Source organism: Penicillium subrubescens (genome assembly GCF_028828155.1).
Source record: "Penicillium subrubescens strain IBT 31985 chromosome Unknown utg000002l_segment0_segment0, whole genome shotgun sequence".
Taxonomy (NCBI): domain Eukaryota; kingdom Fungi; phylum Ascomycota; class Eurotiomycetes; order Eurotiales; family Aspergillaceae; genus Penicillium; species Penicillium subrubescens.
This window is the reverse complement of record NW_026643152.1, coordinates 7,663,556-7,685,205: the sequence shown is the minus strand read 5'-3', so window position 1 is coordinate 7,685,205 and position 21,650 is coordinate 7,663,556. Positions and strand designations below refer to the sequence as shown.

Sequence of the window (21,650 nt, the reverse complement as noted above, 5' to 3'; positions counted from 1 at the left end):
TCGCAATCCTATCCCCAATACCCTCTACCTCACCTCAGTAGCCTTCCTACCTTACCCTCTCTTCGCTCCGTTGCATTCGCAGGACTAGTTTCATTGTCCGCTGCTACCCCGATTCCCCTTTCCCCTAAGTTAGCAGATTTCTTTGCAGGCATTTATCGCAGTCAATACAGGAATGGCGCAAGCGTTTCAATGGGAATATCGTGTCTTTGATTTGAGTGTGTGGCATAGTAGTTAGTAAATGTGGCCATAGTGTCGTTCTCGGCTCTGCTTGTCATACGGCTTAGCTTCTGTCTCCGCAACCGAAAGATCATAAAACGCTCCACTAGTAATGGTGCCGAATGAAAATTCTTGAAAACGCCACTGCATCATAGCCTCTGCAGCGTTAGGAATGAGTAACGACTGCCCTGGTATTGGATGATCGGAAGTGTGGATGTCCCAGGCACGCCAACATCAGCCTTTGCTTATGTGGGGGCCAACTTCGTATATGACTCAGGTTGAACAATCACGAGATCTCCTAAATATTATCGCCATTGAACTTCTAGGACAAGACAGATGTCCATTATTCTATGCAATTTCAATCCACCAAATTGTTACAATTCGCAGAAAACCCGACAGGATAAATTGTTCATTCAATGTCCGCCAGGTCCTGGTCACGAATGCTCCCAAGGAAGTCATTCTTCGACACCCTCTACAACTCCAATTCCATCAACTCTACTAGAGATGGATTCCTCACATCTCGATCTGCGGAGCTCGTCAATCCACGCCATCACATGGTGCTTTCAGATACCGTCTGGCAAGACTTCGATGCCGAGACGTTGGCGGGTATGACCGATTCGAAGATTCTATCATCGTTCACCTCGGGATTCTTCGGGGGATTTGTTTTTGGTATGGAGGGTATTTTATTGAACGCTGGAGCTTGGAGGATTCTTCCTGTGCATTTTACAAGTACGTTATCACACTTTTATTCATACGATCCGTTGTATTGACGATTTTTTAGACTTCTCACAAGACACACAAGCACCCGAGTTATGGAGAAGGTCGGAAGTTCCAGTCAACGAGCTTTGCGACGTTGGTACACGCTTATTTGGTGTCTTTCAACTTCTCGACAAGCATGTCCCTGAATCACCGGGTTCGCCATTAAGTTACGTCGACTATGGGTTTGGTTCAGATAAGTACTCCTTCGCTGGATGCCACCGTTTCAGTATCACCAGGAACCCTACTTCTTCAGACAAAATTTCTGAAGTAGAGCAACCGGAGGCTCGGATACGGATTAGCCTGGAGGGATTTACTTGTAATCCACAAACGAACAAATCGCCTGTCCCTGAGGTAGGGAAGTGGTTCCATGCCCTCTATGCCAGGGCGCTTTTCGCGAATGGGATTCAAGCTGTCTTGGAGAGTAGTCGTTAAAACTGATATACTGTGGTTCGGGGCTTTAGGGTGTTGTAAGATAGTTATGAGAAGAGGGATGAGATATTGGTCTGGAGGAGATTGAGTTTATCGTGTACATTATTTTGGAAAATCATCTCACTTGGCCCCAAGGCAACCAGATTCAAGCACTTAGCTGAAGGGCTCTGATAACGGAGCGTGGATCCTTAGAGGCCTGCGAGTTCGATAGCGTGGGACAGGTTTCACCATCAATTCCACTCTCATTAGCCGATCGTCTTGACTCCTGGCGTCCTGGCAGCAAAGCTCGCCAAGGTTAATGAAAGTTGGATACAGTGCTAACACAAAGTATTTCGAAAGGTTAATTTTCTTAATAGTCTTGTTTCTATTCTGTAATATGATAAAGATAAACAAATCAAGTTTCAGCGTGTCCCGTCGCGAATTCTCAAATGACACAAACTAACGACGATACATTTATTCAACTCGATGCAGGACCATACCAGTCACCGGGAGCTCAACACTGACGAGTCGCCCATCGACAAGATCAAAAATAAACTCATCAGCCGGACCCGCAAAGTCAATGTTCATCCACGTGAACGAGTTATCAAATAAACCTCCCTTTCCTCCTTCAACAGCAGCACGGGGCTTCATTGGAGGCTCTGGCTCTGCCATGCGGTGAGCCACACGCATCTTTCCTTGGCTCCTGTAGAGTGCTGACAACGAGCGCGAGATGGAGTTAAGACCAGTTGGATAGAGGCGCCAGTGAGGGTTATCACGGCCATTCTGGCCTTTCACCCAGAAAGCGCCCAGTCCAAGACCAGGGCGGCCCTTGTCAACCGTCAATGTCAGGTTGGTACCAGGCGTGGACTTATCGACGAAGGTTCCCGCAAGATTTCGTTTGGCATTCTCCCAGGCTGCATGCTCGGCAGCGGGGATAAACGTTTGACCAACTGTATCCCGGAGAGGCCATCGGGCAGGCGTGGCAGTGTCCCCAGCGATGAGGATCGAAAAGCCAATACCATGATCTGGAGAAAGGGCAAAGATGGTGGTGTAGTCCTTGTTACCACCAGCCTTTGTATAGAGATCGGAGATTCGAGTCCGGTTCGAGCCGGGGGAAACGGGGATCTCCAGACGAGAGATTTCCCATGGTGCTCCTACAAGTTCGACTAGAGTGCCGGTACCACTGCGAGGCTTCATCCACTCGGATGTGTTGGCGGGTGAGAGTAGTTCGGAGTTGAGGATGGATAGACCTGCTGCTCGAAGGTCTGCACCATTCGCATAAATACCGCCAGATCTGCCCAGTAATTAGTTCGAGTTCCCATATCTAATTGATAAACAGAGAGCTACTGGGAAAACCTACGATGCCACAACTTCCAGATCAAGACCCCAAGATGAACTTTTGTCGATTCTTGACCGGTCGATTGCATTCAATCCAGATCCCTTGGGGGCCTTTGTCGACATATTATCCAGGCTCAATGGCTTGAACAGAATGTCGCGGATTGCTTCGGAGTATGTCTTCTTGCCTGCTAGTCGAGCGACGACTTGTCCTAGAACAGTATATCCGGCATCGGAGTAGATGGCATTGCGGAATGGGGAGATCACAGGTCGTTTATCGTCGCGCATGAAGTTTAGGAAATCTGACGAACATAAGATGGATTAGTAACTTTCTTATTTTGATAATGAAAATGTATGAGTTAATCAACTACCTTTCACTGTGTAGTTCGATGGATCATCGGGTTTGTAGTATTTTGAAAAAAAATCTAGTCGAGAAGTCAGCCTTGATTCGTGAGTTATTTGGATGAGTACTGACCACCCGGTCCTCCAGTACCAGCCTGCTGAGCTGCCAATGCGCCGACGGTGATATCTTCCCATCTGAGCCTCAACAACCGATCATCAGAAGAGTTACCAGCCAGTTCCGGAAGGAACTTGGTCACTGGCTGGCTCAAGACTTCCATTCCTCCCTTCGCGATGAGGGCATAAGCCGTGAAGAGCTTGGTGACGCTTCCAATGCGCGCTATCGTCTTGTCATTGAGGACCCCAGCAGTCAAAGTGTGATTGGCATCCTTTCCGACGTGCGAATAGGAGTAGATAGATTTGTTGGTTGCCGCCGAGAACACATCCACTGAAAAGGCCAAGTCTGTCTTATTGAGGGTTCCTTTGGAGAAGAGATTCTCAATTAGACGAGGAAACTTGGATTTTGCAGTATGTATGGCAGTTGAGTTTGATGGATCGAAATTGGAAATGAAGGCTGGTCCAATCAGAGGGACTTCATCGATGGCTACAATAGTAGCTGCTGATGAGCTTGCTGCGAATCCCAATAGGGACGCAACAAGTACCTTATCAAAAAGCATAGTACCAATTCGATAAGAGAGTAGATGTGAAGATTGCTTTCCTAATTGTTGTATGATAGAATTCGTAACTAGCAAAGCAATTTCCTTTGGTCTTATATCTTGAATCTACCGTGGCTGTGATCCGCAGCATTGATGAGCTGTTGATCTATACAACAACCCCAGACGTAAGCCAAGTCTCCAGGCTAACCATATGTGACTGGTTGAAGCGCTGTCTATGCAACAAGCCCCATCCAAGGTATAGTTCCTTACCCAACAAGGGTCTCAAAGTTGGTGGCAAACCTTGTTTTAGCCCCCAAATCGGAGCGCTTCATGCGACCCGATCCGGAAACGTTAATAAACCCGCACGTTCTAGTCCTGGGTAAAACGTCAACAAAGGCATCTCTGCATTGGGAGAGAGAGGCGGCGAGTAGCTAAATATACGAGGTGCTTACGTAGTGCGTGCGCTGTATATGCCTCGCCTGGGAGCTGTTTCTGAAGGATTGGCAGTGTTACTAAATGGAGACAACTACCCTATGACAGCGGAGAATCAGGCAGACAGAGGGAAATGACATGGGGACGGGCCTTTCGGGAGTACAACGCCGTAGTTTCAAGGATTGAATGGGTCTTGGGCTGCTGGACGGGCCCTCAAGCGCGGGGACCTTTTTCATTTCCATCTCGTTTAAGGCAAACCTGCTAGTAGCTTAGAGCCAAGACAGACTGGGGACGAAAGGGACAGAAAATAGAAAGTAATGCATCCAAATCCCTCAATCATAACTCCCAAACGAACCATCCTGGACGAACTAAGTAGCAGCAAAAAAATAATGATTAAGCAGAATCTGCCTCCTGATCTCAAACTTCAAAAGAAATATTCATGAGTGTACCGTATCATCAACCGATGTACACCTTGTTAGGCAATTTGAAACTGGATATGCCACAAAGTGTTAGCGAGAAAGGCAGAACGGTCAATTTTCGACAGCATCATCTCACTGATTCGTTTTGTTTTCCCTTTCCTCCACGCGAGAGCCAGCCACGCATTGAACCCCGAAGAGACGCCATTATGTACATTTGGCGATGATCTTGCATGAAATAAAGGGTGTCAAGACTGGTGGTGATGATTTTTCTTGTTTCTCGGCTCCATCAATTAAGGATAGCCGGCGTAGATTTTCATGGCGTTTATGAAAGAAGATCCGCGACTGTTGAATATTGAGATTAGCATTTCTTTGAGATCAATACCCTTCATGGCATAGGATGATTTACCATTCATAGGCATTTCATCAATTTGAGTCGAGTAGTACAGCTCAATATCCCGAAGGATGCGGACGTCATCGCTGGTGACAAAGTTGATAGCCACACCCTTGCGGCCGAACCGACCACTACGTCCGATACGGTGAATGTAGTTCTCACGGTTGGTAGGCAGGTCATAATTGATGACAAGCGACACCTGCTGAACATCGATACCACGGGCCCAGACATCAGTTGAGATCAGGACACGAGAGTTGCCCTGGCGGAAGTCTTGCATAATGCTGTCACGTTCCTTTTGCGGCATCTCACCGTGCATGCTCGACACGGTAAAGTTGGCCTCGCGCATCTTATCGGTCAACCAGTCGACCTTTCGGCGGGTGTTGCAGAAAATAACAGCCTGTGTAATCGTCAAGGTGTCGTAAAGATCGCACAAAGTGTCAAACTTCCACTCTTCCTTCTCAACGGCAATGAAGTATTGCTTAATTCCCTCCAGAGTCAGCTCATCACGCTTGACAAGGACACGAACGGGATCCGTCATGAACTTGGTGGTCATGTCCAGCACATCGTAGGGCAGAGTAGCCGAGACAACAACAACCTGTGTCGCTGGGGGGAGATAACGGTAGACATCGTAGATCTGCTCACGGAAACCGCGGTTTAGGAGCTCGTCTGCTTCGTCGAGAATGAGCATCTTAATGTGGCGTGTGCGCAAGTGCCGGCGGCGGATCATGTCCGCGACACGACCGGGGGTTCCAGAGACAACATGTTGACCGTAGTCGAGCTTGCGGATATCCTCGCCAATGTTGGTTCCACCAATGCATGCATGGCATTGAACGTTCATGTAGTCACCGAGGGCCATGATGACGGACTGAATTTGGGTCGCAAGTTCACGAGTGGGAGAGAGGACAAGGGCTGTCGCGCAAATCAAACAGCAGGTTAGCAACGAAGTCTGTGATTCAATTTCACTTTACATACCTTGAGTTTCGCGCACAACAGTGTCGATGACCTGCAGAGTACTGATCGAAAAAGTGGCCGTCTTACCAGTACCAGACTGGGCCTGCGCAATGGTGTCGCGACCTTTGCAGATTTGGACGATGGCGCGCGACTGGACCGCGGAAGGGGATTCGTATCCGTAGGCGTAGATACCGCGAAGAAGACTTTCCTTCAAGTGCATGTCCTCGAAGGTCGGAGCCACCGTGACCTCCTTGGAGGTGCTGAACTCCATCCGCTCTGGGGTAATGGTTAGGATGCTATAATTTCAACCAGGTCTCGTAGAATACATACCATCAGCGCGTCTGTCAATTCCCTCGGCCATATTGAAGGAGATAAAGAGTTCAACGGGCTGAATAAATCAGGTATGGGTACTCTCGAGGGGTATCAGAGATATCGCCGTCGGCAGCAAGAGTCCAGAATGTGACTTTTTGCGATGGGTGGCCCCTCACGTGACCGACCGCAAAGCTCCAGCTTTGAATCCGCCGCTTCTTCTCCAACTCACCACAGAGATCCACGACATTTCTTGCGTACCAGTAAAGCGAAGGGACTACGTCACGTTCGTAACTTCAAAATGCTGTTCGAGGACCTGCGATTCATTCACGAGGATTTGGAGAGGCTAGAGCAGGCTGTCGCCGATCGCGTGGCTGAGAATCCCTCAAATGTGAGTGACGCCTGTTCTCCCATTCAATCCTTACTCTATACACTGACATTTCTTCTTTTTCTCCAGATCCGACAACGCCTAGCCCGCGATCATGAAGTTGCCAAATTCCTAGCGAGAATTGAGGAGCAGTCTCGGCGCCTCTTGGAGATCTACAATGATACGGACAGGCTCCTCGAAAAGGAAGCGCAGACAATCTCGACCGGAGATCAGTTTGAAGAGTTTTATAAGCAGATGGATGATATTAAGGGCTTCCACAAGCGGTATCCGAATGAGCCAGTCGAAAACCTCGAGCGCGCATACAAGCGGCGTCAACCCGGCGAGGGCGAAGCGCCTCGAAATGATGTGGATACCATGTTTACCGGCGAGGAAGCATTTGGGCAATTCCTGGATTTGACAATGATTCACGAACAATACCTGAACCTTCCGGGCGTGAAGCGTCTGGCATATACCCAGTACCTCGGCGTCTTCGATGTCTTTACGCCCCCTACGCTCAATATTAAACGAAAAGATAAGGTCTCTGACAAGTACTTCCGCTACGTCAGTGAACTTGCCAGTTACCTTGAAGGTTTCACCAAACGTATCCGCCCTTTGCAGGACCTCGACAAATTATTTGGATCTTTTGATGAAGAGTTCGACAAGCAATGGTCCGCGAAGGAGGTCCCGGGATGGACAGACGAGAAGGCAGAGAATGGCGACCCTGGCCCACAAACACAGGGAACAGGAGCCGGAATCTGGTGTGCGGATTGTGAGAAGGAGTTCAGCAACGACAACGTCTACCGGAGTCACTTGACTGGCAAGAAGCACATTCGAGCTGCGGAGGAAAAGAAGGCTGCCGGTGCATCGGGTGAGCAGCCTACAGCGCCTGTGGGCCAAAGATCTTCCTTCAAGTTCAAAGAGCGAGCAGTCGCGGAGCGCGAGCACCGAATTCGATGCTTGGCGAAGGAGCTCGAGTCAAATCGCAAAGCCACTCGGGACAACGTTGAACGCAGACAGGCCATGACGGAGCGGGAGCGTCAAGCAGATAACGAAGCTATGATGGCTGATCCGGAGGATTACATGCAGGGTGGCGACCGAGATCAGTCGGATGATGAGGATTCGGATAAGCTTTACAACCCATTGAAGTTGCCGCTGGCATGGGATGGCAAGCCTATTCCATACTGGCTATACAAGTTGCATGGTCTCGGTACCGAATATCCGTGCGAAATTTGCGGTAACTTCGTCTACATGGGCCGGCGGGCTTTCGATAAGCATTTCTCCGAAGCTCTGCACATCTACGGGCTGAAGTGTTTGGGTGTTACGTCCAACACCAACCTTTTCCGTGAGATTACTCGCATTGATGACGCCGTGCGACTCTGGGAAAAGCTCGAGCAAGACCGCAAGAAGGAGCGCGACTCCCGCGACAATGTCGTCCAGATGGAGGATGCCGAGGGTAATGTCATGCCGGAGAGGATCTACCTGGAGTAAGTTACACCCTTCTGAAAATACCGTTGTGCAAATGCTAACCAATATCTTATAGTCTTCAAAAACAGGGCATTCTCTAAACAGCGACTCTGTGTATATATCATCTCTTGCTTCAATCTGTCATAGCCCCTCCGGGGTTTCCTATTATCATCATACAAAAGGGGGTTTGGAGTTTGGCGAATATCATGGATGGTTTTTAGTGTACTAATCTTCCCGGCGTCAGATCCGCTGATCACTTCAAGAACAATACCCATTGTCATTTCCTCCATCCAGAAGCTCGTTGAGCTGTAATTCTTCCAATATATTATAGTTCGTAGTCACGTGTTTTCGCGTTCCATGGGTTTGACCCGCCGCGAGTTTTCGCGTCCGACTTGTCTTCCTCCTCATCATGATGACAATCTCGCATGTGTGAAACTGTGTATGATTTGACGTGGTCCTCTTGATATGACACCTTCTTTAAGCCCCCATGGGGTTCAAATTCTCCTTTCTCTGTGACTTGCTCTCAAGTCTCGAGGACAACCAGATAGCCAAGGTCACCGCGGCGAATAAGGACACCCCGGATATTCGGTCAATCGGTCATTGGTTTGACCGCCATGAAAGGCACATCCATCACCAAAACACGGATAGGCTGGCACTACTGTCATGCATGTTTCCAGAGAAGCGCCCAGACCGGGTGTACTGGCTCCAGGCCACCTCGCTTGCACGCGTGATTGGTCGTTGTTTGGGCTTGGGATCTTCCAGGCTCTCAAACATGGATCAATGGCGACAGCCCGGTGGCCCAGATCTCGGTCAGTGCGTGGAAAATGTGATGTGTCAAGCTGAAAATCAAATTCATCCTGACCGGGAGGTCTTGGTGGAAGAGATTGACCAAGCATTGGATATGATCGCATCTCGGTGTCGCTTCTCAGGCCCTCGCCTACGCCGCCAGCAGACCGCCGTTGATGTTGAAAGTGCTCTGGCACCCCTGTATCGCAGATTGAGCAGTCGTGATGCCAAATGGCTTACTCGAATGATTCTGAAGAGCTACTCCCCAGTGGCCCTGCCCGAAAAATACACTCTAGGACGATTCCACTTCTTGCTTCCACACTTTCTTCAATTCCAAAACACCTTTGAGGGTGCCCTGGAGATGCTATCCTCCGAGCCCATGAATAAGTTCCCCTCAAAGCCGGATCCAAAAGTGGCTGCCACCCTATGTTCGGTCGCCCTTGACCATCTGAGGCCACGAACAGGTATCAAAATTGGCCGACCCGAGTACCTCAAAGCCAGGAGCATCAAGCATTGCCATCAGATGGCGAAAGGCCGACGTATGAGCATAGAGCGGAAGTATGATGGAGAGTATTGTCAAATCCATGTGGACCTCACAAACAAGCAGACCCCCATCCAGATCTTTTCGAAAAGTGGCAAAGACTCTACTGCAGACAGGTCTGCCATCATTCCAGTCTTGAAGGACAGTCTCCGAATCGGAATGGCAGGGTGCAGGTTTGTGAGCCAATGTATCCTGGAGGCGGAGCTGCTTGTGTGGAGTGACAAGCTCGGCGGAATAGCAGATTTCCACAAGCTTCGAAAATTCCTTCCTCGTGCTGGAACTTTCATTGGAATTGATAATGATTCTCCGTAAGTATACTCCAGTCACTTGGCTTGCAGTGCGTTCTAATGAAAACAGGCCGCAACCATATGAGCACTTGATGCTCGTCTTTTTTGACATTCTTCTCTTGGACGATGATGTTTGTCTAAGAAGCCCCCATCGTCAAAGACGCTTACTTCTAAAAGAGGTAGTGCAGAAGGCCCCCGGGCGTGCCGAAATTGCCGAGCAAGAAATACTCGACTTTGACCGGACCGATAGCCAACCTCGGCTTGAGACTAGCTTTGCCAAAGCTATTGCACAGAGGTGGGAGGGATATGTGTTGAAAGCTTCCGATGAGCCCTATTTTCCGATCTATGCAGGCGGGGTGAACAACTCTTTTGGCCGATGGATCAAGCTCAAGAAAGACTACATTCCTGGTCTCGGTGACACCGTTGATCTTCTGCTGGTTGGCGCATGTTACGATGCTCAAGACGCTGCTGCTCTTTCGTCTCTCACAAGCCTGCGATGGACTCACTTCCTAGTTGGGTGTCTTCTAAACAAAGATGCTGCGATACAATGTGAAGCCAGGGCCCATTACCGAATAGTCGATGCTGTCAATCGCTACTGTATGCACTGGAAGCTGTTGCAGCTTCTCAATCAACTTGGCGAATTTTATGCAACCAATCCTGAAGGATTTGAGGGATTTGACGTTCAGTATGGGCGAGCGGGCCTACCGGCAGCCTCTGTCATTTTCAAAAAGCCTTTCGTTGTGGAAATGATGGGCAGTGGGTTCGAGAAGCCCTCAGGTGCCCGTTACTTCACCCTTCGGTTCCCACGGATCTTGAAAGTTCATACCGAGAGGACTTATGAGGACGCTGCATCTTTTAGGGAGCTCCAGCTTTTGGCAGAAGATGCCCGGTCTGTGCCCGTTGATGAGCTCTCGCAAGAAGAAGAGCAGTGGCGCAAGCGGTTGAAGGTTGGAAGCGGGCTTAAAGACTACATCGTTCGGAGGTCCCGCAGCCTGTCGACAGAGAGTAGTTCAAGCACTAGGTCAGATGTACCTGGTGGCTCTGATACTATAATGGGCGATCACGAAGACGGTCTGCAGTCAATGCCTGTGCAAAGTTCAACGGAGAAAATTCCTTCCTTCCATGCCAACATTGACCGGACACATGGCAGCATCCAGGGTACTCCTGCGGTCTATGTCGACGAATCCCGACTTTCTCTGGGGCCAAGTGAGCTAGCTCGCGACAAGCATGTTCTGGCCGAAAACCAGAACTCGTCCAATCGTCAGGCTTCCAAACATGGAGGTCCCGGGATCATCGATCAAAGCAATGTCGATATGTCGAAATACGCTCTTAGAATTTCCCAAGCTACGACAGCACCTACAACTTCATCCAGCCCTCCAGTCACCAATCACAACCCCATGCATCGGGAAGGCGCACGAACAAGGACCAATGAACCAGCAATCTCTACTCAAATGAAGAAGCTCCGCAACCCGGAAAGCCCTCACCAGAAAAGACAGGCCCCAATATCCCCACTGACGACCATTCCTGTGTACATGTCCGGAACTCCATCGGAGGGCGACATGGAGTCCTCAGAACAGCAAAATTCCTCCAGCCTCTCTCAATTCCTGCAGGCTCTAGGCTCTGATGAGACACAATCTTCGTTCAAACGCTCGAATCCTCGAGCCGCTCATCAAGGTGCTGTTTTCGGCATAGCCCTTGTAAACCCCTGCGAATTACCCCTCGGACAAGTTATTCACGAGGTTGCGAAGGGCCTGTCTCGGTCTCTTAACAATCAAAACTCACATCCTCCTGCGAATGCAATGATTTTCTTCTTGGATGCTGTCATTCTGAAAGAGAATATCAACCCCGAGGATCCTGAATTCTGCCTGCGCCGGACCTGGCGCGCTCTTGGTGTGAAATATTATTACGCCTGTCTCCGCTGGAGTTCTGCCAAGGAACGCAATCATGAAGGCGCTGAACCTAGAATCCGGCCTGAAGAAGATCATGGCAACAGCCAAGGCATCAGCAATGGACCTTCGCCTTCTCTTTTTGTCAGCTTTGATGAAGATGAAATTCTCGCTCTGGGCGAGTACACTTCCTTGGACGGCTTGACTGATCCTACAGCCCTGTGATGTACAAATAGCTTAATTTCTAATGAAAAGATGCAAATATCGCTGTCGTCCTAATGCTGAGTTGGTAAACACTATCATGTATGAAGACTAACGCCACGCTATCATGGTATTGAGAAAGGAAACAGGCCCACAATGAGAGCCCAACACCCGTGTCATAGCTTCAGCCCACATCTTCTCGTCTCGCGCGAATGTCTCTCATCAAAGCCTTTGCCTCTTCTACTTCCATCCCGTCTTGACACAATTCGCCGGCTAATTGGTCTGCCCGGTCGAGATCCCCATTCCGCAGGGCATGCTGCGCAAGCCAGAGACGTGCCTTGGAAGTCGTGGCTGTAGGGTGGTGCCACATCTCCTCCGCTGTAGAGTCGTCTTGCTGCATACCAAATGAAGATGTTCGAGGACGAGGCTTACGGCGATGACGGCGAGAGCGCGTGTTTCGCCCGTCTTCGTCGTCGCCGGAACATTCGCCTTCGCTTTGTGCCGCTTGCTCCGACGCGGACGAATACTCTTCCTCGTCAGACTCATTTCCCTCACCGATGGGCGCCCCGCCAGTTTCTTGCTGCAGAGTCAATTCCATGTATGCAGCTGCCTCGTCTTCGTCGCTGAGGCGCTCATATAGAGTTGCGATTTGGTGCAATGTTTCCGGGTCGAGGACTTTCCGCGCGCCGGCCCCGGGATTGTCGTCCGCGTAGTAAGAGCCGGCCACCAATGCTCGCTTCAAGGCTTGGATACTCTGCTCAACGCGGCCCATCTTTGCATAGCATGATCCCACAGCCTGCCACATTTTCGGATCGTACGGGCGGAGAGCAGCCGCACGCTGATAGTAAAAGAGAGCATAGAATGACATATCCAGCACCTCGTAAGCCTGTCCAAGACCATACCATGCGCGATAATCTTTGCGATTCACATCGACTGCTCGGCGATACGATTCAATGGCCGTGTGTGTATTCTTCATCTCGATGTATTCGTGACCCATGAGAGTCCAGGCAGACAGGAAATTGCGGTCCAGTGTCAATGCGCGGCGGAAATACATGACAGCCTTTTCATGCTCCGATTTCAAGGAGTAGTAGTTGCCCACAACGCAGCAGGTCTCGGGTCGGAATTTGTCGGTGGCAGTTGCAATCTGAGCCACAAAAGCAAGCCGAGGGCGCTCGTTCATTACATACAAGATATTAGAATAGTGGTCGAGGCTGTCGAGGCGATGTGGTGATGTGGCCAGGATTTCGTTGAAAATATTTGAGGCTCGCTCGAAGTCTGGCAATTCTTAGCGTCTGGCGGAAATGAAGGAAATGGGTGCGGACTTACCTTTATTGTGGTAGAAAAGTAGGGCATGTTGAGTCTGCAGAAATGCGCTTGTGGGGAAGATGGCTTGCAGGTCATTCAAAGTTGAATATGTGTCATCTGTCGCTTGATAAAGCTCTTGACTGCAGTAGACATAGAAAATCAGGGTCATAATGTTTTCGGGCAGAAGGTCCTTGATTTGTTTCAACTACCGGGAATGTTAGTATTTGCATTTGTACCACCGCCCAAACTCAAGAGTGATGGATATTGATGCTTACGTCTTCAATACTGCCCAGCAAGTCATTTAGCTCCTGCCACGCACCCCAATGGAACGGATTCTGGTGTACGCTGCGGATGAGCCAGGTCTTCGCTTGCTCCTCGTTCCGTCCCTTCAGCAGAACAACGGCATAGAGATACTCGAGCCAACCTTGTCCCTGGTCCTCTTTACCTTGAGCACTGCGCTCAGTCAGCCAGCCTTCCAATCCGCGAGCCAGGTCAGGCAATTCACGGTTGACCGCCGTCCCGACATCTGATGGGCCCAGTACCATCTCCGTTTCTTCATCTTTCCGCTTCTCTCCAGCTAGATACTTTGCGTACAAAGCAAGGAAGAGCGATTTCTGACTGAGTTTAGGGTATGGATTTCTCGGGACAGAGCCGTGGCTTCTGGAGCTTTGAAAAGGCGAGGCTTTGTCTTTGCCCTTGAGAGGGGTGCTTCTTTTCTGTTTTGGCTTTGCATTGGGGGAGGTCACGGATAGAGGAACGGGAGGTGTCGTTGGAGGCAGAAACACGGCGGCACAGCGATCGTATTCTCGGGTGTCGAAGTAGGATTTGGCAAGGAGGTATTTGTGGGCTTCTTGGGCTTCCAAAGCAGCTTCGATCGGGTCTTGCGTACGCAAATAAGGATTGATTGGTGCCGTGGCGGGCTCATTCATTTCCATTTGAGACTCGGAATCCGTGTCTCCACGATCGATTGGTACGATTGAATCGAGCATTTCTGCTGCCCTACATGCGCGGGTTTTGTCAATCTTCCGAAAGCCTTCGAACTAGTTTCGTGGAAAGGCTTACCATTTCGCTGATTGGTATAGGCATCGCTCTGAGCACTTGATTGTAGCATCTTCAAAGCGGTACTTCAGCTCATGCAGGTCATCCTCTGAGAACTCCATGGTAGGTCTGTCCCGTGCGCGGGAGACGCAAATAATCAAGACTTTGCGTCAGGCACACTCTCAGGAACAACCAAGTAGTAAATGTCGTAATGCTCCTTCAATCACTGAGGATATCTGCTTCTCCCGTTCAGGCTCTGGCCAGTCGTGGGGTAATGGTGATCGAGGTTCGGGTCTGGCGCAACAAATAGCTATCGCGGGCCTGGCGCGTTGTTGACGCGGTGGGGAGGCGAGCTTCAGCGCAGAACGGCAACAAGGAAGATTGTTGACAATAAGATCCAACTGCAATCAATTCGGTCACCAAACCCTTTGTCGCAAGTCTCATTAGAACGTGAGTCGAATCCAAAAGCAGGACGAATTGCTATCATCGCGCAGCAGTTGCGCTTGATAAGTGCCAAACACTGCAAACATACCAAACAAAGCAAACAGGCCCCTCTCCGCGGGGAAAAGCCCATTGTCGATTGTTTGAATCTCCCCCCTCTTGCTTACCTTCCTCATTGTCCAATTGTCTCATCATGGCTTCTACTACCAAGCGTGCCGATTTCGAGGCCGTCTTTCCTGGCCTGGCCAAGGATATCCTTGAGCATGCCAAGCGGTACAACCTGCCCGCCAATGCCCTCGAGTGGTTCGAGAAGGTGCGACATTACCCCCCACCCTATATCCAAGCACCTTAAAGAGCGGTATCACTCAATGGAAAGGGGCAGTTGGAACTAATGATGTTAATAGTCGCTGTTTGCCAACACCCCCGGTGGCAAGCTCAACCGCGGTCTCTCGGTCCCCGACACCGGTCTCGCCCTCCTGAAGAAGCCCCTGACCGAGGAGCAATTCGAGCACTTGAGCATCCTGGGCTGGCTCACCGAGCTGCTCCAGGCTTTCTTTCTGGTCAGCGATGATATCATGGACAGCTCCATCACTCGCCGTGGCCAGCCCTGCTGGTACCGCCAGGAGGGTGTTGGCCTCATCGCCATCAACGACGCTTTCATGCTGGAGTCGGCCATCTACCTCATCCTGAAGCAGCGCTTCCGCTCCCACCCCGCCTACATTGACCTCGTCGAGCTCTTCCACGAGACCACCTGGCAGACCGAGCTCGGTCAGCTCTGCGATTTGATCACCGCCCCCGAGGACCATGTCAACCTCGACAACTTCTCCATGGAGAAGTACATGTTCATTGTCACCTACAAAACCGCCTACTACAGCTTCTATCTGCCCGTTGCCCTGGCCCTGCTTTACCTGCAGGTCGCTACCCCAGAGACCCTGAAGCAGGCCCACGACATCCTGATCCCTCTGGGCCAGTACTTCCAGATCCAGGATGACTACCTGGACAACTTCGGTGACCCCTCCGTCATCGGCAAGATCGGTACCGACATTCAGGACAACAAGTGCTCCTGGCTGGTCAACCAGGCCATTGCTCGGGCTACCCCTGAGCAGCGCGCGGTGCTGGACTCCGCCTACGGCCGCAAGGACAAGGAGCAAGAGCTCAAGGTCAAGAAGATCTTCGACGACCTCGAGTTGGAGAAGGTTTACAAGGAGTACGAGGAGAAGGTTGTTGGTGAGCTCCGCGCCAAGATTGCCGCTGTGGACGAGACCACTGGCCTGAAGAAGGAGGTCTTTGAATCCTTCCTGGCCAAGATCTACAAGCGCACCAAATAGATGAATTAGATACCATTGGGGCGTTGATGATACCAAAAGCGACCCAGCGATTGTTTTGAATTCGTGGCTATACTTGATGCAGGGCGTTCTCAGCGCTTTGGAATAATTGATTGTATATAATAGATTCCCTGTATCTGCTTTATATGGGTTTCATTGCTTTATCGGACAAAACATAGCAAAGCGGGGTTCAGTGGTTCAAACATCGACAGAGTGTTAGAACCATTTAAGCAGGAACGAGTTGATCGATGGCCTAAAATGTGATGCATAGGCTATCAAGAAAGATGATCCAAAAGTCACCCAGGAAGATCCATACTTTCAAATCCCTATTTGCGGGGGCACTTTACACACATTAGACAAAAAGACCTCCTCACATATTCATACTACAATACAGATACAGTGGGGTTCTCCACGTTTGAAACTCTGGTGAATTTCCAAAAACCTCTTAGTAGTTACGAGTTGAACGATACACCAAAGGAATGGTCTCTGTGCTACCGAGGAAGGTGGTTCGAAAGATGATGCGAAAGATGATGCGAAAAATATTTAGAAAGAGTATACATATTTTAGTGATCAAAGCCCGTCTAATTGGTCGATTTCCCTAGTTTCTAGACACAGAATTTGGAATTTATCACTATAAAAGCGATTCAGTCTTGCTTGTCCAACAACCCTGGTTCATGAAGACGCTTTAAAATATAAATTACTCGAGGACCCCTCTAGAAATCTTTCAACTCAATACATAATTCAACTGTTTTGGCCTCAGCTCTCGGAGGGTATCCTTGTTACCGAGTCAGCAGACCGTCTTCGCTTATTTATTTGCATAGGGATGATCAATTTATGTAATTCTCCATGGTGTGCCAAGGTGCCGTTCCTGCATAGCCGGTGATTGGTGCTGCAGACAATTCCATGGTCAGATGTAAGGAACCGTCCTTAACCCATCCATGCAGCCCAGAGTATTTAACTCGGTCTTGTATTCTCGGCTTGATATGTCGATTTTAGTACTCCTTCCAAACACCGTGCAGAGCGTGCTACAAACCACAATAACCTATTTCCTACATGTTGAATTTCGGGGAAAACTAGGATCGGGGCAATGCTTTTAGTCCAGTTTATAAGATCACATCGACAGATACCATTTTATTTGTTATGACTAACATTACTCACTCTCTAATAAGCGAGCTGATATTCCGATCCCTAACCAGAGATTTACAATCAGCTCACTGTCTGACCTGACTTTCAATCAGAGGGCGGCAACCTCATACTGGCGCTTAACCTGCCAGATATCAGATCCATATTATATCCCCAAGGGTATCTGCCTGCCAACCGGAGGATAAAGGATAATGTCAACTTGGACCACGAGACCAGCGGACGCAGCCTTTGAGGCCCACATGGCTGAATAGACTCGGGTATTTGGAAAAGCGAGCCCTGCTGTGGTACCTTCATGACCCTGACGAGGTCATCGATTGGTTGCCCTAGTGATTAAGAAACCTTGAATGATGCAATTGTAGATCCCCATCTCTGTGTATTCAAGCCGAGGAATGCATAGAATCATAAGCTTTTCTTCCACGCGGGCAGCACCTTTCTGCCCGCATCGTCTTACACAAGCTAAGCTAGTCCAGCCTTTCTTCCACCTCCACTTCCACTACCCTCCCTCGCCATTCCTCTTCCTTCCTCTCCACCATTCACGTGGATTCCTCATCCATCTTACTCACTTTGTACCATCACTGTTTCCTACTACTACATCAACGACAACCACTACTACTACTACATCATCGACTACTACCACTACGCAGCCAACAACAACGACTACTACCACTACACAGCCAACATCAACGACCACTACTACAAAATCCACTTCTACGACCAAAAACCAAATACTCAACTACTTGCAAGAGCAGTACCATATCGAGCAGAACTACAAAGTCTCATACCACAGAATACACAACTAGAACCCATTCGCTCACTTCCGCCACAACATCTACTCAGGTTCCCTGCAAAACATACACGGTTTGCAAATCAGACTGGAACTGGGAGCATCAGTAGTGGACTACAATGGCCCATTCAGACCATGGAATGTCTCACGAAGATCAGAACTGGTCCGAAGGTCATTAGATCTAAGGAAAAACATGCAGAGAGCATGTTCTGCAACATTCTGAACCCATTCCCTTTACTGGATCTGTGAACATGAATTTGCTTTTGACGTCTCTAACCCCTTTAATAAGTCATGATCATTTTGTTCTTGAGGCTGTTTTGGAAGTTTTCGATTTCTTTTTAAAATTATTTCAAAGTTAAAACAATATGGTTCCCTCAGTTTTTCTTATGTTTGCTATGACTTTGCTAATCAAAAATAAAGCTTTAGTTAGGTAGCTGTTTAATTGTATTTCTGATGCACGATCGTGCCTTCCTGGGCAATAAAAGGCAGCCTTTGTAGATAATTGAGCATCGCAATGATAAAATTGCAGGTAAGAAAGTATAGGGCAGGACTCAAAAGTATATTAGGCCGGACTGGCGAGATGGTGCGACGACCAACGTCGGACATCAACAATATCCGTCAAGAATATCCGTAAGATTAGCATCAGGCCACTTTTGCGATCCGAATGCGTCTCATGGAGTTGCTGAAAAATACCTACAACGGATTGAATAAAGACCTGGGAGAGTGTGACTTAACAGGGATAACCAGACGCGTTAGCTCCCAGCTCATGTGTGTAGTTGTATATAGCGTGTCGTGCGAGGGACAAGCCCTAACCAATATATTTGCAAAATACTCTAGTTATAAATCAGGGGATAGGCTTTAGATAAGCGAGACTGAATTTGAATTGCTTGTAGTGTAGTCTAATATGAATATGCGCGGGTGTCTTCTGTCTAATGTATGTAAAGTGCCCCCACAAAGAATAACAATAAACAAAAACATCGACGCTGTCGTGGTATCACAAATCGCGCTGCAAAACGCCGCTTCCGCTGCTTCACATAAGTGGAATTCTCCCCCATCGTCTATCAGTCCAACTTCCATCCTCGACTCACATCGAGCAGAGAGGAACAAAGTGACATCCAGACACCGGGGGAGTATTAACAATTATGCAGTATGTAAAGAGAACAGCATAAAAAAGACGAGGCATGTCAAAAAAGGCAAAAAGGCAAATGCCAAATCAGGTCGTGGCGCTCTAATGGTATAAGACTGTATGAAGAATGAAAAGACGCGCATGCAAAAGCTGGGAACGATCAAATCAGGCGTATCCGGACATGGCTGCGTCCGCAGTGAACTCGAACATTTTCGGGCTCTCTAGTAAGATGAATGACTCGTAACGGAGACCGCGTTCTTTCCCCGTGCGGTCGGACCAGGGGTTCACGGTGCTGTTCCAGACACTGCCGTAGCCGTCGAACAGGGCGCGCCAATAGCACGCCTCTGCGGCTGCGGTCAGGTATCGCTCACGGAAAGTTTTGACGCTGTTGGTGGCAATACGGTGCGCGGCATCCGTATCTATGACTAGCGGCTCGATCTTCTTGGCGAGATCGCTGAAGTCGCGGTCGACTTCGACGTAGTTTTGGTTTGGTCCACTGGCGACGAGGAGGTAGTGGTGATGTTGGATGTACTGGAGTTTATGGGCGACAATGACGGATTTGCATGCTTGGCGGTATTTAAGAGATGCGGAGTAGGACCGGCCTGGAGGAAACAAGAAAGCAGTTTAGTAACCAATTGCACGATTCGACTGAAGACATTGACAATCTCGGTTGATGAACCGAAAGACGACAACTTCAACTCACCTTCAACGTGGGCAATAAACATGTACTGGCAGTGGTCTTCCATGCGGAGGATATTCGAGCCGGTATCCCAATCAACCTGCTTGACATCACCCCAGGGTTTATCGCGCGCAGCCTCAATCAATGCGCGGCGCAACTTGGGAGCAAAACTTGGCTTGCCGCGCCAAACAAGTTGCGGCCTCTTCTCATCCCAGGGCAAATCCACGCGCTTGATGCGATCCACCACCTGATCAAATGGGCCAATGTAATTTTGAGGATTGTCCCAGGCCCAAAAACTAAAGTCGGGCATGAGCCAAACCCCTTCTTCCGTTGGAGTACGTGCAAATACCCAGACCGGATGGTGGGGATTTGTGACATCTTCTACCTTGTCCTCCACGGAAAACACGAATTCAATATCGCGTCTCGACACTCGATCTCGGTCTGCGGCCAGCGCACGGTGGATGGAACTCAAAACGCCTAGAATCTTGCGCCGATGGTCCTCTCCCTTGGCACGCGCGGTCACCACGTGTAAGTGGCCCTGGGAGATGAATGCGCGAACCATACCCGGTTCAATGGTAATATCGTCAAGATCCTCGGTCACGAGGCCGCCATCATGACCGCGCCAATAGCGCTCACCACGCGCAATGTCTTCAAATAGACCCTGGAAGGCGGCCTGGCATTGCGTCTGGTCGAGCGCCTCATTACGGGCGTCGCGCGGGTATTGGAACTTCCAGCTGGGGGAGGCGGACAGCTGGAGAGTCGAGGACTCGGAGCAAGAGACACATGTGGAGCATTGGAATGTGGTGGAGGTTTGACAGGCGCAATGGCCCGCGGGGAGAAGTTGAGTAAGGATTGGGTGAATGTAATCGCGATCGGAGTTCATGCCATACCAGATGGCGAGAATGGCGAGGCAGGAGACGATGGCAATGACGCAGAGGAATGACAGGCCACGGCGCCGTGGCCGCATCCAGGGGTAATTCGGGTTCATGACGGATTAACGAAGGGGAATATCATTTCTGGAGAAACTGGAGGGGGTGTGGAGGAGGAGGGGCAGGGTCATGAGGAGAATATGAAGACGGGGGAATGAGAGAAGAGAAACGGAGAAACGGAGAGAGGCTTGGGGCGTGGGATGACGAAGCGGTACGGAGTATGGAGTAGAGGTACCTAATAATTCTGGGTGCCTGCGCCCTGTGCCTGTGCCTGGGCTTCAAAGGCCAATTGCCATTTGATCGCCCCCAAAAAAAACGGATGAGAAAGGGGGGCCCAACTGTGAAACGCGCCCCTTAATGGGCAGTCGATTGACAATTTGACAATTTAACAAAATCTCCCGTAAGATCGGCACTTTCTGAGGTATTTGATTGGCTATGCATAGAGCCGCAGCCCGCTGAGTGTGGGGCCGTTTGGCGTCATTCTTCTTTTCGGGGGGCTGAGTTTAGCGTAATATAAAAAAGGAAATGGGGTCTGCATCTTCATGACTGAGACATATTTAGAGGTTCTTGCAAGTAGGTGGTACACCTTGGGGGCCATGGGGCTATTCTGACTGATTTATGTCCCTGAGTTATACCCCGTAATATAAACTGTTATACTGGGTACTTTACAGAAATTACTATATATACTGAGTTTTAATAACTCACTATCTACCTCATTTAAGGCTCCTTAGTTCATGAAATATACTTTGACCCCGTCCTACGCAGGTACACCGACGTACGTATCCTCGATACATGACATGCGTACACACTCGCAGACCCACTTGACCCTGACTGTGCGTCGATTTTGTCTCTGTCTAGAAAAAAGCACCACGTTGAAATTGAGTATTACTGTACAATACTTATCACATTAATCTCATTCAAGCCAATCAAATATCCCACAATACCAATCCAACATCATAATCTAAGGGGAAAAGAAAATCTCTTGTTCCTGACAATCCAACAAACCAACTGCAGTCAATCCACGTCATTCTTCTCCACAATTCCAGGGTCCAGCGTTTAGGCGATCTGCCCAGGATTCTCTAAACGGTTTAGTCTATTTGGCCACCCCACTTTAGTCTCCACCTTCCCAACTC

The 21,650-nt window shown here is 49.5% G+C and overlaps 8 protein-coding genes across 8 annotated transcripts; 4 read left to right on the top strand and 4 right to left on the bottom strand.

Moving 5' to 3' along the window:
* Nucleotides 1-632: 632 nt before the first annotated feature.
* N7473_004099 (uncharacterized protein) lies at nucleotides 633-1,407 on the top strand (the record flags this gene model as incomplete). The annotated part of the gene is made up of 2 exons (XM_057150039.1): nucleotides 633-945; nucleotides 998-1,407. 2 exons carry the CDS (start codon nucleotides 633-635, stop codon nucleotides 1,405-1,407), a joined length of 723 nt encoding a protein of 240 aa, XP_057013693.1.
* Nucleotides 1,408-1,857: 450 nt separating this feature from the next.
* Nucleotides 1,858-3,734, bottom strand: N7473_004098 (serine hydrolase domain-containing protein; the record flags this gene model as incomplete). Its single annotated transcript, XM_057150038.1, has 4 exons — nucleotides 1,858-2,677; nucleotides 2,744-3,020; nucleotides 3,090-3,143; nucleotides 3,194-3,734. 4 exons carry the CDS (start codon nucleotides 3,732-3,734, stop codon nucleotides 1,858-1,860), a joined length of 1,692 nt encoding a protein of 563 aa, XP_057013692.1.
* Nucleotides 3,735-4,253: 519 nt separating this feature from the next.
* On the bottom strand, nucleotides 4,254-6,335 carry N7473_004097 (ATP-dependent RNA helicase eIF4A). Its single transcript, XM_057150037.1, has 5 exons — nucleotides 6,237-6,335; nucleotides 5,928-6,182; nucleotides 4,971-5,864; nucleotides 4,701-4,906; nucleotides 4,254-4,635 (listed from the first exon to the last, which is right to left on the bottom strand). Exons 1-4 carry the CDS (start codon nucleotides 6,265-6,267, stop codon nucleotides 4,887-4,889), a joined length of 1,200 nt encoding a protein of 399 aa, XP_057013691.1. The 5' UTR covers nucleotides 6,268-6,335; the 3' UTR covers nucleotides 4,254-4,635; nucleotides 4,701-4,886.
* Nucleotides 6,336-6,516: 181 nt separating this feature from the next.
* N7473_004096 (SF3a splicing factor complex subunit PRP9) lies at nucleotides 6,517-8,147 on the top strand (the record flags this gene model as incomplete). The annotated part of the gene is made up of 3 exons (XM_057150036.1): nucleotides 6,517-6,606; nucleotides 6,673-8,066; nucleotides 8,123-8,147. 3 exons carry the CDS (start codon nucleotides 6,517-6,519, stop codon nucleotides 8,145-8,147), a joined length of 1,509 nt encoding a protein of 502 aa, XP_057013690.1.
* Nucleotides 8,148-8,533: 386 nt separating this feature from the next.
* Nucleotides 8,534-11,771, top strand: N7473_004095 (ATP dependent DNA ligase domain protein; the record flags this gene model as incomplete). Its single annotated transcript, XM_057150035.1, has 2 exons — nucleotides 8,534-9,681; nucleotides 9,731-11,771. 2 exons carry the CDS (start codon nucleotides 8,534-8,536, stop codon nucleotides 11,769-11,771), a joined length of 3,189 nt encoding a protein of 1,062 aa, XP_057013689.1.
* A 160-nt stretch (nucleotides 11,772-11,931) lies between these two features.
* N7473_004094 (anaphase promoting complex subunit CDC23) lies at nucleotides 11,932-14,212 on the bottom strand (the record flags this gene model as incomplete). Its single annotated transcript, XM_057150034.1, has 4 exons — nucleotides 11,932-13,022; nucleotides 13,074-13,257; nucleotides 13,328-14,051; nucleotides 14,115-14,212. 4 exons carry the CDS (start codon nucleotides 14,210-14,212, stop codon nucleotides 11,932-11,934), a joined length of 2,097 nt encoding a protein of 698 aa, XP_057013688.1.
* Nucleotides 14,213-14,724: 512 nt separating this feature from the next.
* erg20 (bifunctional (2E,6E)-farnesyl diphosphate synthase/dimethylallyltranstransferase) lies at nucleotides 14,725-15,859 on the top strand (the record flags this gene model as incomplete). Its single annotated transcript, XM_057150033.1, has 2 exons — nucleotides 14,725-14,844; nucleotides 14,936-15,859. The coding sequence occupies 2 exons, from the start codon at nucleotides 14,725-14,727 to the stop codon at nucleotides 15,857-15,859; spliced, it is 1,044 nt and encodes a 347-aa protein (XP_057013687.1).
* Nucleotides 15,860-19,074: 3,215 nt separating this feature from the next.
* On the bottom strand, nucleotides 19,075-20,576 carry N7473_004092 (uncharacterized protein; the record flags this gene model as incomplete). The annotated part of the gene is made up of 2 exons (XM_057150032.1): nucleotides 19,075-19,511; nucleotides 19,613-20,576. 2 exons carry the CDS (start codon nucleotides 20,574-20,576, stop codon nucleotides 19,075-19,077), a joined length of 1,401 nt encoding a protein of 466 aa, XP_057013686.1.
* Nucleotides 20,577-21,650: the final 1,074 nt, after the last annotated feature.

Excerpts from the sequence above, each read along its gene's own strand:
- N7473_004097 (XM_057150037.1), bottom strand. The coding sequence starts at position 6,267 with ATGGCCGAGGGAATTGACAGACGCGCTGATG. Across the intron at positions 5,865-5,927 it reads TGTTGTGCGCGAAACTCAAG|CCCTTGTCCTCTCTCCCACT; the intron begins GTATGTAAAGTG and ends TTTGCGCGACAG. Across the intron at positions 4,907-4,970 it reads TGATGAAATGCCTATGAATG|TCGCGGATCTTCTTTCATAA; the intron begins GTAAATCATCCT and ends AATATTCAACAG.